Source organism: Chiloscyllium plagiosum, chromosome 34, assembly GCF_004010195.1.
Source record: "Chiloscyllium plagiosum isolate BGI_BamShark_2017 chromosome 34, ASM401019v2, whole genome shotgun sequence".
NCBI classification, from domain to species: Eukaryota; Metazoa; Chordata; class Chondrichthyes; order Orectolobiformes; family Hemiscylliidae; genus Chiloscyllium; species Chiloscyllium plagiosum.
Window position 1 is genome coordinate 27,713,033 of NC_057743.1, and position 14,836 is coordinate 27,727,868.

General features: G+C 40.7%; 1 protein-coding gene across 1 annotated transcript in view; it reads left to right on the top strand.

The window, feature by feature from the left end:
- pank4 (pantothenate kinase 4 (inactive)) overlaps positions 1-14,836 on the top strand; it is a 58,959-nt gene that overhangs the window by 28,000 nt on the left and 16,123 nt on the right. The window contains exons 7-11 of the mRNA XM_043675421.1: positions 260-372; positions 1,948-2,035; positions 9,121-9,272; positions 9,999-10,054; positions 12,876-12,925. Of these exons, the coding sequence (XP_043531356.1) occupies positions 260-372; positions 1,948-2,035; positions 9,121-9,272; positions 9,999-10,054; positions 12,876-12,925 (459 nt within the window). The remainder of the gene's footprint in view (positions 1-259; positions 373-1,947; positions 2,036-9,120; positions 9,273-9,998; positions 10,055-12,875; positions 12,926-14,836) is intronic.

Consider the following 14,836-nt stretch of genomic DNA (forward strand, 5'->3'; position numbering starts at 1 on the left):
AGGGACAGGCCACTATAAACACCGGAGGAAACATCAAAGAAGCGCTTCGCAGGAGGCTCCCAAGCACTGATGATGTCGCCTAGCCAGGGGACGAAACGTTTGCAACAAAAACTTCCAGCTCGGCGAACAGAACCACAACAACTCAAATCTGATTTCCAGCATCTGCAGTCCTCACTTCCTCCGTATTATGACACCTCTTTAGATCAGCTAACAGAATCTGCTTTGGTATGAATCCATGTTTTTCTATTTCTCATTTCAGGTAGTAAAGCGAGCAGTTGCTAGCCAACCACAATCACTGGATGCTGCAGAGCGAGCAGAGAAATTCCGGCAGAAATACAGGCACAAACTTCAGACGTTGAGGCACCAACCATTGTGAGTTTTGACCAAGTCCAGTTTCTAAATGGATTCAAAGTAATTCTAGATGTACGAAGTTCACAATTCTGTAATGTTGCTCAGTGTTGACAACATCTCCCCTTCCAAGCATCTGGATCATGTTGCTTTAATACATGTAAATGTCTGGCTTTATGACTAATCAGATATTGAGACATCACTAATGGTTCACATTGAGCTGGAACCTTCTATCACAAGAAGTAGTTGAGACGATTCCAAATGTATGTAAACAGAAGCAAGTAGTTAAGAGAGAAAGATGCGAAAGGATATTCTGATGAGATTAGAGGAAGTAAGATAGGAGGAAACTTAAGCTGAGAATAAATTTCAGTAAAGACCAGACCAGATGGGCCAAATAGCCTGTTTCTGGATGATAAATCCAGTGAAATAGTGAGGCAATCTTGCCACTTTCGTGTGTCTATTCTTGGATACTGTGTCCAGTTCTGTTTGCCACAGTGCAAGTAAGATATTTTAGCCATTAAAAAGATACAAAAGAGAGCAGTCAGGATGATTGAAGGGATTTGATTATGAGGAATGATATGTAAATTGTGCATGTCCCCACTGGCAATGAGAAGGTTGAGAAGTTGATCTGTTTGCTTTCAGGAATAGATAATGCTGGCCATTACCAGTTGCTTCACCGTATCCAGAGCAATAGCACCAGAGGATACAGCCTACACTCGAAAGGCATTAAATTCAGAACTAATCTGCAGAAGCATTATTTCATCAAGTGAATGGTAAATCATTGGTAGTGTTCAGAGGAAAACAGCCGAGGAAGATGGTTGTAATTGATTCAAGTTGCAAATTAGATTGATTTCTTTCAGGAAATAGTATATTTTATTATGTACTGCGTAAACAATTTTTGGTGTTTGAACTATGTATGGGTGAAACAGGTAACTTTGGGTCTGTGGCTCTGAAGGCTCTTCTCCAGTGGGGTGTGGCATTCCTTGTCTCATGTCTGAATCTGTTGTAGATTTATTATAGAGAATAATTGCCATGACTGCTTAGCAAATCCATTTAGTTTTATATCACTTGACTATCAGGATGTAGAGGGTAGACTCAAATGATCTTTTTTTTTTAGTCAAACAGTTCCTATATTTACTATCATTAAGTGGTTATAGAAGTCTTGTGGCCAATCAGGATTGCTATTATTGAAAAGCATAACTCATTGCTGCCAAAGAGATAGAGAAATATTTAAACAAAAACCCTTAAAGTGGGAAATCTTCATTTTCCAGTGACAATTTTATACTTTAAAATGCATTATTTAAAGAAACCTATTTTTTGATGCATCCAAAGTGGGGAAACCTTCCAATGCATGACAGAAATGGCTGGAGGAGCCTGGGGAATGAATGTCAACAGGCTATGAAACATGGAAGGCATTAATGCTAAACCTGATCTATTATTGCACACCCTTCGCATTTACACCTTCTACTGGACATAGCAGCAAGGTGCAGTAACCTTGGGCAGCATTATGATTGCTTTTTTAAAAAAAAGATTCTTGTACACCTTTTGGCTATCCTGGTATATCCTGAAAATGTTTCTTCACTTCCGTTTTTCTCTCAGTGCATACGGATCCCTAACAGTCAGAAGCTTGTTGGACACACGGGAGCATTGTCTGAATGAATTCAACTTTCCAGATCCTTACTCAAAAGTAGGCACACCTGCTTTCCTTACTTTTCCTCAAAAAAGAAGTACCAGTAATTTGGTTTAGAAGAAAAAGCTTTTGTCAAATGTGTTTGATCCTTGCGTTGCTTTGATCATGGAAAAATGGGGCCTGTGATGTTTAAAGTGTATTTGGAGATTAAATAGCCCCTGAAATATTTCAAGTTTATTATGGTGATAAACTGCAACCAGGGGACAATGTTGAAAAAAGTACTCTATGACATTATTTGCACTCAGCTCATCAAAGTTAGCCTTTTCTGAAAAGAAGGCCACTAAGATAAAAGAACAAACACACTTTTGCATATATAACAGTGTGCGCTTTTTGATAAATTATAAATGATATGTCAGTATTTGGCACAGTGGTTTTCTGTCTCCTTGCCTGTTCCAATCCCTGACAGTCCAGCCTTCCGAAGAATAAACCCAAAAGCTTCTACGTACACAACTTCTCACTTCCCTTCTCCTGAGATTGTGAGCCTATCCAACCCTGCAATCCGACTGTTATGTCTCTCAAAATCATGAGAAATAATTTTCAAATTCCTGGATGCATCAAGGTTAAAGTTGAATACAGAATTGGCAATGCAAGGTGCAGTAACACGAAGATAATAAAAACAAACCGAAAGTAAATTAATAATTCAAATTCAAATGCAGTGGATGTGGAACAATCGCAAATACCATCAAAGGAAAGGCCTTGGCTCTGACAAAATGGTTATAAAGGATGGCAGAGATGAATGGTGGATTCTTTTAATCTACTTGCTTGACTTGGGGAATAACCAGTGCATGTAGGATCTGATTAAATTGCTTGATCTCACCCCCCCCCCCCCCACGCCATATCCCTTGACAATATTACAGTTTAACATTGTTACATGTATTTAAAATAACCTGTCAGATTGAAACTTAAACATTCATTCAATCAGTGTTATTGTCCCTAGAGTCTAAGCAGTTGTAGAATCTTGTATAAAACAGTAGTGTTAATTGCAGCCTTGTGTGCACCTTTGGCAGATGGAACTTTCATTTTGATGTGTTCTTCAAAAATGTCTTGAAAATTACTCGAGGTGAATAACGTTGCAATCAAATGTGTTGGGTCCATGGAGGGCCAACTGGTTCCAAGATACTGGTGCTTTATGTTTAATATGTATTAATGTCACCATGTCAGCTAATGAATTAGAACTTGTGGCAGAGTGTGCAGAAAGCATTCTATTTTGCAACAAGTTAGGCCTTTTATTCAGCAATCAGTTAAGTAGTGCATTGCATCAAACAATCTGCGGAGTCTGTTTAATGAGTCTGTACACACTAAAGCAATGACTCTCAATGATATCAAAATTAATTCTGCAGCAGCAGGCGGTGAGCAGAAGATAGTTAGATAAAAATCGTAAGTGTAAAATCAATCCCATGGATATTGATGGGGAGTTATCCAATCATCCCCATTCTGACTTGGAATATGATGTCTTTTTGAGGCCCTAGTATAACTAACACTTTTATTCAGTCACCTTATATTTTATTTGACCCAATCTGAATCTTAACTGGAACTAGAGATACATTTCTTCCCTATCAACAGTTGTTGTTTGGATCCAGTTGATGTGGAGACAGCTTCAATTTATTTTTTCCAGGTTTGAGCTTGAAAGGATTCAGTAGGTTTATTTTATCCTGTGGAAGAACACTGTCACCTTAAGTTGGGGTTCAAATTCCACTTAGGTTCTGAGTTCAAATTCCACTTCAGTTGCTTGACCACCTAACCTGTGCTGACACTTAAGTGCAGTTACTTAAGTGCAGAATGGAAAAAGTGGCATCTTTAATTGAGTTAAATGGATGCCTTATCTATCCTCCTAGGACAGACTTAGAAGTACAGCAGAAGAGTCCTCATTTTGTGCTGGCCAGTACAGTACTATCCCGCAACTAAAATCATTAAAACTGATAATCTTGTCATTTATCTCATTCCTCGTCTGGCCACTATAACATTATTGCTTTGAAACTGTTATAGTTCTCTGCCTGCCATTAGTGGTTGCAAATCAAAAGTAACAAATTAGTTGTGAAGAGCTCTTGGGGTCATAAAAGATGCAATGAAATATAATTTACTTATTTTTTCTATATTCCTGCACCCAACCCTGCAGCAGTATTCAGATGTCATTAATGTGGAGAGAAAAACCTGTGTGTAGGAAGACAGTGCTTCCACAATAACTCCTGCATCACATGCACTGGTTTGGATTCATTATTACTGGAAAATTAACTGGATATTGCAATCGTTGTTGTTATCTAGGAGTTAGAAATTAAATGCGATGTAGTTTACTCTTTTATTTTGCTCTTGTTTTATTTATACTTCTGTTCAAGTTGTTGGGAAAGTTATAGTCCAAATCACAGACTTAGCTCAATTCCTATCTTTGTTATAGAGTCATAGAGTCAAAGAGATGTACAGCATGGAAACAGACCCTTCAGTCCAACCCGTCCATGCTGACCAGATATCCCAACCCATTCTAGTCCCACCTGCCAGCACCTGGCTCATATCCCTCCAAACTTTTCCTATTCATATACCCATCCAAATGCCTTTTAAATGTTGCAAACGTACCAGCCTCCACCACTTCCTCTGGCAGCTCACTCCATACACGTACCACCCTCTGTGTGAAAACGTTGCCCCTTAGGTCTCTTTTATATCTTTCCCCTCTCACCCTAAACCTATGCCCTCTAGTTCTGGACTCCCCGACCCCAGGGAAAAGACTTTGTCTATTTATCGTATCCATGCCCCTTGTGATTTTGTAAACCTCTATAAGGCCACTCCTCAGCGTCCGACGCTCCAGGCAAAACAGCCCCAGCCTGTACAGTCTCTCCCTATATCTCAAATCCTCCAACCCTGGCAACATCCTTATAAATCTTTTCTGAACCCTTTCAAGTTTCACAACATCTTTCCGGTAGGAAGGAGACCAGAATTGCACGCAGTATTCCAACAGTGGTCTGACCAATGTGACCTTACCATTAAGTGTATAAGTCCTGCTAAGATTTGCTTTCCCAAAATGCAGCACCTCGCATTTATCTGAATTAAACTCCATCTGCCATTTCTCAGCCCATTGGCTCATCTGTTCACGAATCTGTTGTAATCTGAGGTAACCCTCTTCGCTGTCCACTACACCTCCAATTTTGGTGTCATCTGCAAACTTACTAATGTACCTCTTCTGCTCACATCCAAATCATTTACGTAAATGACAAAATGTAGAGGACCCAGCACCGACCCTTGTGGCACTCCACTGGTCCAGGCCTCTAGTCTGAAAAACAACCCTCCACCACCACCCTCCGCCTTCTACCTTTTGAGCCAGTTCTGTATTGAAATGGCTAGTTCTCCCTGTATTCTGTGAGATCTAACCTTGCTAACCAGTCTCCCAGGGGAACCTTGTCAATTGCCTTACTGAAGTCCATTTAGATCACATCTACTGTTCTGCCCTCATCAATCTTCTTTGTTACTTCAAAAAACTCAATCAAGTTTGTGAGACATGATTTCCCACACACAAAGCCATGTTGACTATCCCTAATCAGTTCTTGCCTTTCCAAATACATGTACCTCCTGTCCCTCAAGATTCCCTCCAACAACTTGCTACCACCGATGTCAGGCTCACTGGTCTATAGTTCCCTGGCTTGTCCTTACCGCCCTTCTTAAACAGTGGCACCACGTTAGCCAACCTCCAGTCTTCTGGCACCTCACCTGTGACTGTCGATGATACAAATATCTCAGCAAGAGGCCCAGCAAACACTTCTCTAGCTTCCCACAGAGTTCTCGGGTACCCCGATCAGGTCCTTGGGATTTATCCACCTTTGTGTTTCAAGACATCCAGCACTTCCTCCTCTGTAATATGGACATTTTGCAAAGTGTCACCATCTATTTCCATACATTCTATATCTTCCATGTCCTTCTCCACAGTAAGCAATGATGCAAAATATTCGGTTAGTATCTCCCCATCTCCTGCAGCCCCACAAAAAGGCTGCCTTGCTGATCTTTGAGGGGCCCTATTCTCTCCCAAGTTAGCCTTTTATCCTTAATGTATTTGTAAAATTTGGATTCTCTTTAATTCTATTTGCCAAAGCTATCTCATGTCCCCTTTTTTCCCTCTTAAGTATACTCCTACTGCCTTTATAATCTTCTAAGGATTCACTCGATCTATCCTGTCTATACCTTACATATGCTTCCTTCTTTTCCTTAACCAAACCCTCAATTTCTTTGGTCATCCAGCATTCTCTATACCTACCGGCCTTTCCTTTCACCCTTACAGGAATATACTTTCTCTGGATTCTTGTTATCTCATTCCTGAAGGCTTCACATTTTCCAGCCATCCCTTTCCCTGCAAACAGCTGCCCCCAATCAGCTTTTGAAAGTTCTTGCCTAATACCGTCAAAATTGGCCTTCGTCCAATTTAGCACTTCAACTTTTAGATCTGGTCTATCCTTTTCCATCACTATTTTAAATCTAATGGAATTATGGTCGCTGGCCCCAAAGTGCTCCCCCACTGACACCTCAGTCACCTGCCCTGCCTTATTTCCCAAGAGTAGGTCAAGTTTTGCACCTTCTCTTGTAGGTACATCCACACACTGAATCAGAAAATTGTATTATACACACTTAACAAATTCCCCTCCTCCTAAACCCTTAACACTATGGCAGTCCCAGTTTATGTTTGGAAAGTTAAAATCCCCTACCATAACCATTCTTACAGATAACTGAGATCTCCTTACAAGTTTGTTTCTCAATTTCCCTCTGACTATTCGGGGGTCTGTAGTACAATCCCAATAAGGTGATCATCCCTTGCTTATTTCTCAGTTCCACCCAAATAACTTCCCTGGATGTATTTCCAGGGATATCATCCCTCAGCACAGCTGTAATGCTATCCATTCCCCCTCCTCTCTCGCCTCCCTTTCAATCCTTCCTGTAGCATTTGTATCCTGGAACATTAAGCTGCCAGTCCTGCCCATCCCTGAGCCATGCTTCTGTAATTGCTATGATATCCCGGTCCCATGTTCCTAACCATGCCCTGAGTTCATCTGCCTTCCCCGTTAGGCCCCTTGCATTGAAATAAATGCAGTTTAATTTATTAGTCTTACCTTGTCCCTGCCTGCCCTAACTGTTTGACTCACTTCTGTTCTCAACTGTACCAGTCTCAGATTGGTCTCTTTCCTCACTATCTCCTTGGGTGCCACCCCCCCCACCTTACTAGTTTAAATCGTCCCGAGCAGCTCTAGCAAATTTTCCTGCCAGTATATAAGTCCCCTGTCAATTTAGGTGCAATCCGTCCTTGTACAGGTCACTTCTACCCCAAAAGAGATTCCAATGATCCAAAAATGTGAATCCTTCTCCCATACACCAGCTCCTCAGCTATGCGTTCATCTGCTCTATTCTCCTATTCCTGCCCTCACTAGCTCATAGCACCAGGAGTATTCCAGATATTACTACTTTTGAGGATCTCCTTTTAAATTCCTACCTAACTCTCTCTAATCACCCTTCAGAATCTCAACCTTTTTTCTTCCTATGTCGTTGGTTCCAATGTGGACAATGACCTTTTGCTGGCCCCTCTCCTCCTTGAGAATATTCTGCACCCTCTCTGAGACCTCCTTGACCCTGGCACCAGGGAAGCAACACACCATTCTGATTTTTCGCTGCTGGCCACAGAAACGTCTGTCTGTACCTTTGACTAGAGAATCCCCTAACACAATTGATCTCTTGGAACCCGACGTACCCCTCATTACATTAGAGCCAGTCTCAATACCAGAAACTTGACTGTTTGTGCGACGTTCTCCTGAGAATCCATCACCACCTACATTTTCCAAAACAGCATACTTGTTTGAAATGGGTATAGCCACAGAACACACCTGCACTGGGTGCCTACCTCTCTTACCTTTCCTGGAGTTAACCCATCTCTGTGACTGTGTCTGAGGCTCCCCCCTTCCTATAACTGCCATCCATCACCTAAATTCCTTCTTGCTTCTAACTGTCTCTCCAACCGATCCATTTGATCTGATAAGATTCGCAACCAACAGCATTTATTGCAGATATAATCTGCAGTAACCCTTAAACTCTCTTTAAACTCCCACATCTGACAAGAAGCACATATCACTCTATGAAAGGCCATTTTTGCTCCTTCACAATCTACAGACCCAGAAAATAACACCGTCTTATTCCTCTACAAAACACTGCCCCAGGTTTGATTAATAGTTACGGCATATATTTTAAGTTTAATGAAGAGACATATCTCAAAAATACATAATCAAGAAAGAACCCACTCTACGCACTACTACAGACTTTCTGTACACCACTTAAAATAATTAACTTACCTGATTCTGTGCTGTGAACTTCGTCCACACAGTTCCTCCAAGATCAGTTACGAATTTCACTGTTTGTTAATTTTCCCAGACGCACTCCGATGTCCAATGATACATGAATTCAAACAGTAAAGGCAGTACTGTGCAGGTTCACTCTGGTGTCAGTTTCTTTTTCTCTCTCTCTCTCTCTCTCTCTCTCTCTCTCTCCCTCTCCTGCACTGACCTCACCATGTGCTTCATTTGTCTGTTTTTCTCCCTTTTAAAACTGCTGTTGTTTTGAATTATTTTCCAAAGTTCCAAAACAATGCAACAGCATATAAAACAGTAATTGTTGCTCTTGGAATTTGAGGAAATCACCTCCAGCACCTAAAATACCTCCAAAAAGGAGCAGCTGTTCCAGCCAGAAATTTTTCCATTTGAAGTCCTGAAGTATACAATAAAGCACATGCTAATTCCTGACAAAGGATATTCTATTTTAGTCAAGGGAAATGCATGTTACTTGTTGTTGTATCTGGTAAACAGATGTGGGTACAGATGTGCTTTGGAGTATTCCAAGTGAGAATTCATTAATGTTTAGTGGTTCTTGGCACAAAACATGAGCAACATCTGCCGCAGCCCTGATATATGTCCCACTTCTGGTGTTGACTGTAACTTGTTTGTGATTATCAAATTAGCCTGTTTGCGGTCCATATATCTTTCCCAGTGTTGGCTGATCTTGAGCATTTTATGTCTCTGCTGGTGTTTCTTAATGTTTGATTGCAGTTATGTTCACTTACTGTTTTGCAGGTGAAACAGAGGGAGAATGACATAGCATTGAAACATTTTCAGAAGGTTGTGCAGGCTTTGGAGTCACTTAGCATGGAGGAGCGGCAGTTTGCACTAGTGAAAGGTCTCTTGGCAGGAAATGTCTTTGACTGGGGAGCCAAAGCTGTTTCAGAGTAAGTTGGAAAGAGTGCATTGTTGAACTCTGTCATACTTTAATTAATTTGCAAAATTTTGAAGAATAGAGGAAGATTTGTTTCTTGAAGTGCTGTCTTGTGCTCAAGTTTTTAATAAATTTTTGTCCATAATTACCTCGATGCTGGTTGGTTCAGGTTTCACCTTTGCGACCTAAGTTCCAGCTGGTGTCATCCGACTTCTTGGAGAGCAAGAGGTTTCAGTGAGTTAGTTTTCTACTGACATAATACAGGCTGTTCTTTTACTCGCAATTATTTTGTTTCCATTTTTTGAGATCTTGGACATTTGTCGCTGTTCAGCATTTGCTTGTAGGCATTCTTAATGTCTTAATGTCTGACTATAGATGTTCTGCAGTCTTTTTGACTGTGGGGTGAAAGGAGGCATCAATTTTGACATAATTTGTCATCTATCCTGTGACTTTCGCAGCAGGGGTAATGTCACAGCAATCAGCAGCAGGAACCCTGGCCCATGGGATTTGATTTCTGTTGCAGTCTTGGGAACTGTTGGTAAATTAAGCACCAACAAAGAACAGAAGCTGGCTCACTGTCAGATTAGATGCTGTTTGTACATACAAATACAAGTTCTGATGATAGAAAAGCACTGCCTTGCCATATTCCAGGAACAACATTTGGATATTCTCTTGAAAAACATTTTCTGGTTACAATGTACCTGTTGTGGTAAATCATGTTTTTCCCCCCCACATTTAGTGTCCTTGAAACAAATTCAGCATTTGGCTTTGAAGAAGCAAAAAAGCGCTTACAAGGTAAGGTGCCATGAGGCATTGTACAAAATTAAAGTTTTTCAAATCTGCAAATGAGATTGGTATCCTTTGTGCCAGGGATTGACTTTAGATATTAGGGGAATCTCTAAATTAATTGAAATCTAAATTCAATTATTTAAATTACTTACTAATCTAGTAATCTTCACTTTAGCCTACCTGCCTCCCCAAATGCTCCAGAAATGGCTGCATCACTCTGCAGTACAATTTCATGGGTAATGTTTGCTCACCAGCATACTCATTTCAAGTAGTAATTCTTCAACATTTTGGGGGATTTCAATGCCCACCATCAAGAGTGGCCTGGCAGCATCATTACTGACCAAGCTGGTTAGGTCCAAAAGGATATTGCTGCCAGACTATGTCTGCAGCAGATGGTGAGGGAAGCAACCAGTGGGAGAAACATACTTCACCTCTTCCTCACCTCATCCAATCTGCCTGCTACAGATGCAACTGTTTATGACAGTATTAGTAAGAGTGACCACGCCCAGTCCTTATGGACACAAAGTCATAACTTCACACTAATAATATCTTGCATCGTATGTGGCATTATTACTGTGCTAAATGCGACAGACTTCAACAGATCTAGCAACTCAAGACTGGGATCCATGTGGACCATCAGCACCAGTAGAATCAAATTCTGACACAATCTGCGACCTCATGGCCTATTGTGTCTCCCATGGGTATTGCCATCAAGGGAGGAGATCAACCCTGGTTCAATACAGAGCACAGGAAGCCATATTAAATTAGGAGCTTACAAATTAGCTTTCAGTCTGGTGAAGTTACAAAACAGGAATATTTCCATGCCAAAGAGCATAAGCAGAGAGACTGAACTAAACAAACCAACAACCAGCAGATTAGATCAAAGCTGTCCAGTTGTGAATAGTGGTGGACAGTCAAACAACTTTACAGAGGAGGCAGCTCCACAAATAACACCATCTTTGGTGATGGGAGAACCCAGCACATTAGTGCAAAACATGAGGCTGAAACATTCACAGTAAACTTCAGCCAGATCCATCTTGACCTTCTCCAGAGGTCCACAGCATCACAGTTGCCAATCCTCAGCTAATTCAATTCACTGAACCTGATATCTAGGAATGGTTGGAGGCCGTGGATACTGCCTTGTCAATATTCCGGCAATAGCATTGAAAATTGGTGCCCCAAAACTTGTCGAGCCCGGAGCCAAGCTGTTTCAATATAGCTACAATATTGGCATCTACCCGACAATGTGGAAAATTGCCCAGGTACATCCTGCACGCAAAAAGCAAAACAATTTCTACCACGTCAGTCAGTCATCAGTAAAGTGATGGAAGGTGTCATCAATAGTGCTATCAAGTAGCATTTGCTCAGCAATAACCTGCTCTCTGACTCCCAGTTTGGGTTCCACCAGGGCCACTCAGCTTCTGACCATATTATAGTCTCGGTTCAAACATGGCCAAAAGAGCTGATTTTCCAGAGGTGAGATGAGAGTGACAGCCCTTGACGTCAAGGTCACATGTGATCAAGTGTACCATCCAGGAGCCTGAGCAAAATTGGAGTCAATGGGCATTAGAGGAAATCTCTCTGCTGGTTGGAGTCATATCTGGCACATAGAAAATATAGTTGTGTCCCTCATCCCAGTCCAGAATATCTCTGCAGGTGTTCCTCAGGGTCGGGTTCTAGACCCAACCACCTTAGCTGCTTCATCAATGAGCTTCCCTCCATTGTAAGTTCAGAAGTGGGGATGTTTGCCGTAGATTTCAGTGTTTGCCACCATTTGCAACTCCTCATTCTGAAGCAGTCTATGTCCAAATGCAACAAGACTTGGACAAGTGGCATAACCATCACTGAATCCCCCAATATCAACATTCTGGGAGGTCTTCATTGACCAGAAACTGAACTGGACTTGCCATATAAGTAAAAGAGCAGGTTAGAGTAACTCATCTCCTGACTCCCCAAAGCCTGTTTACCATCTACAAAGTACAAATCAGGAGTGTGATGGAATACTCTTCACTTCCCTGGATGTGCAGCTCCAAGAACACTCAAGAAATCTGACACCATTCAGTGCAAAGCAGTTGCTTGATTGAGTCACTTCACCAGTTCAGTTGCAGCAATGTTTGCTATCTACAAGACGCACTGCATGAATTCACCAAAGGTCCTCCAAACTTCCAAACCCATGATCACTTCCATCTCGAAGGACATGGGCAGCAAATATGTGAGTACACCACCACCTGCATCTCATGCTACTCGCCATTAGGAATATATCAACATTCCTTTGCTGGGTCAAAATCCTGGAATTCCCTCCCAAATGGCATTGTGAATCTACTTACAGCAAATGGACTGCATTAGCTCACCACCACCTTCTCAAGGGCAGCTAGCGACAGGCAGTAAGTGCAGGCCCAGCCAGCGATATCCATGTGCCACAGGTGAATTTGAAACAGAATTGCAAGGAGGGGTCTAGATAGAGATGGAAAAGAAGGATTCTATCCTAATTCAATTAACCTCTCCACTACAAAGTTAAATCATCTCAATGCCCCACTCACCCATCCAAATCCCTTCAAAAAAATGTATAGACTATTAGTACGGTGTGCATCTTTGCCAAGATAAATCAATTTAATCTTTCTGGCGGAGCTCCTGACTCCTGCCAAAGTATCTCCTTGTATGAGGATTACCACTTCCTTTTTGTCCTTGAGACTGATGTTAGAGATTGTCATTGTTGCCACAATACTTGGTCTGATGCTGAAGTTTCCCTTTAATAAACAGTGGGAGTCCATTTGTGAAGAATTTGATTTAATTAACTAACAGAGGTGTATATTTCTGTATTTCACAGCACGCCCTTGGTTGGTGGATGCATACAATGACTGGTTAGAGCGTCTTAAGGTAGGAATTTTAGAAATATTTAGTCATTTGTGTTCCATAATCAAGATACCATGGGTTAAATATTGGATATAATAATGATACCTGGAAGTTTATAATGTTAAAGGGAGTTAAATTAGTATGCAGAATCTAAATAATTCTTTGCAGTTGATCTGGCCAGTTCTAAATTTGTAAAATAACATAGGGAGGCACAAGAGTTAGAAAACTATCATTTACTGTGTTAAATATCTATCCAATTCTTAAATTTGCAAACATAGGCTGCCTACTCCTATGTATCTATATGATCTGTTCCATTTATTCATCTTTTTTAAACTTCTATCCCATCAGTAAATGCAAAGCTTGACCATTATGTAGAAAACGTGCACGCATTACATTTTTAATCAAGCATGCTGTGGTACATTTCCAAGAAGACCCTACATTTATACCCATATTCAAACAAAACCACTAACACTTGGCACCATTAGTGAATGCTCCATAAATGGCTCATATTTATTTCAGCTGAGTTGTTGCCCTTAATTGTATTCTGTAGTATACAGAAGTGGAAAATCTTGCCTGACTTGTGTGTCGATGTTACAACTATTTGTGATACATGTAAAAGGTTTGCTTATGCAGAATTGAAATTAGCATATAGGAAAGTGAAAAAGTTTCTTCAAAATAAATTGCAGAAATGTTCATGGAAGCTGACTTGATGGACTCTCTTGCTTGCTGAATGATTCACATCAAGAAGAGTTTGGCCAGCAATTTACATTCCCTCCAAGTAATTTTCTATGATTTGGTCCCAGGTCTTCACAAAAGCATTTTGCTTTTTAAACAAAGACTTGAGTTGTGTTTTTATAGCTTTCAATGTCCTGGGTTATATTCTTATCCATCCCTCAGGAGGCCAAAAAGCTTCCATTAACTACTAATGTACCAGACATGAGATTTATTGCCTAAAACATTATCACAAAATTTACAGTGCAGGAATGGATTGTTCAGCTCAACTGATTTATGCAGCGTTCATGCTTCACACAAGCCTCTTGCCACTCGTTTAGAGTCCTAGAGTGATAGTGATGTACAGCATGGATACAGACCCTTCAGACTAAGTTGTCCATGCTGACCAGATATCCAAAACAAATCTAGTCCCATTTGCCACCATTTGGCCCGTATCCTCGAAACCCTTCATGTTCATATACCCATCCAGATGCCTTTTAAATGTTGTAAGTCATTTAATAATTACAGTACGATCACTTACATCTTACTTATGTATTTATAAAACTTGCCCTTACATGCATAAACTAAGGAAAATGATATTATAAAGGCCTTTTGGCCCTTCATCTTGTCCTTTGGTTTATCAGTTCGTCTGGTCTAGCATACTGTTGAACTGCGTATTGAATACTGCTGTTTCTTTCACTTGCACTCCTTTACTAGTTAGGTTGTTTCAGGCATAAATTGCAGTATGAATAAACAAAGCTATTTTAAAATTTGCATCCTCTAATTATTATCAGTTAGACTAGTTGTGAATAACCTTCTGGATTTGTCTTGTCAATGCTGTTTATTGTATTGAGTACCTCCATGCAATCTTCCATTTTAGCCAGTTGCTCCCTCAAGTATATAACTCTAGCTTTTCTGTCTTTTCCACTTCGCACATCTATTTTACACTTTCAATCAAGCTTGATCTACTCTGCAGCCTCTATAGAGCATGCTGGCTATAGCGTGCCAACCAAAATGCACTGTCTTGACACCTGAATCATATAAAACTACACCTTCACTCCTCTGATTATCATTTTCTTTCCTGAATAATTAACCTTCTCGCATATTCTCTCTTGTGGGGTGAGCCATAATTTCACACTCCCAAAGGTATCTTGTTATTATCTTGCCTCAACATATGGTTCCAAGTTCAAATATTTTATTCCAATTTTTTCAAGCATTTTGGAA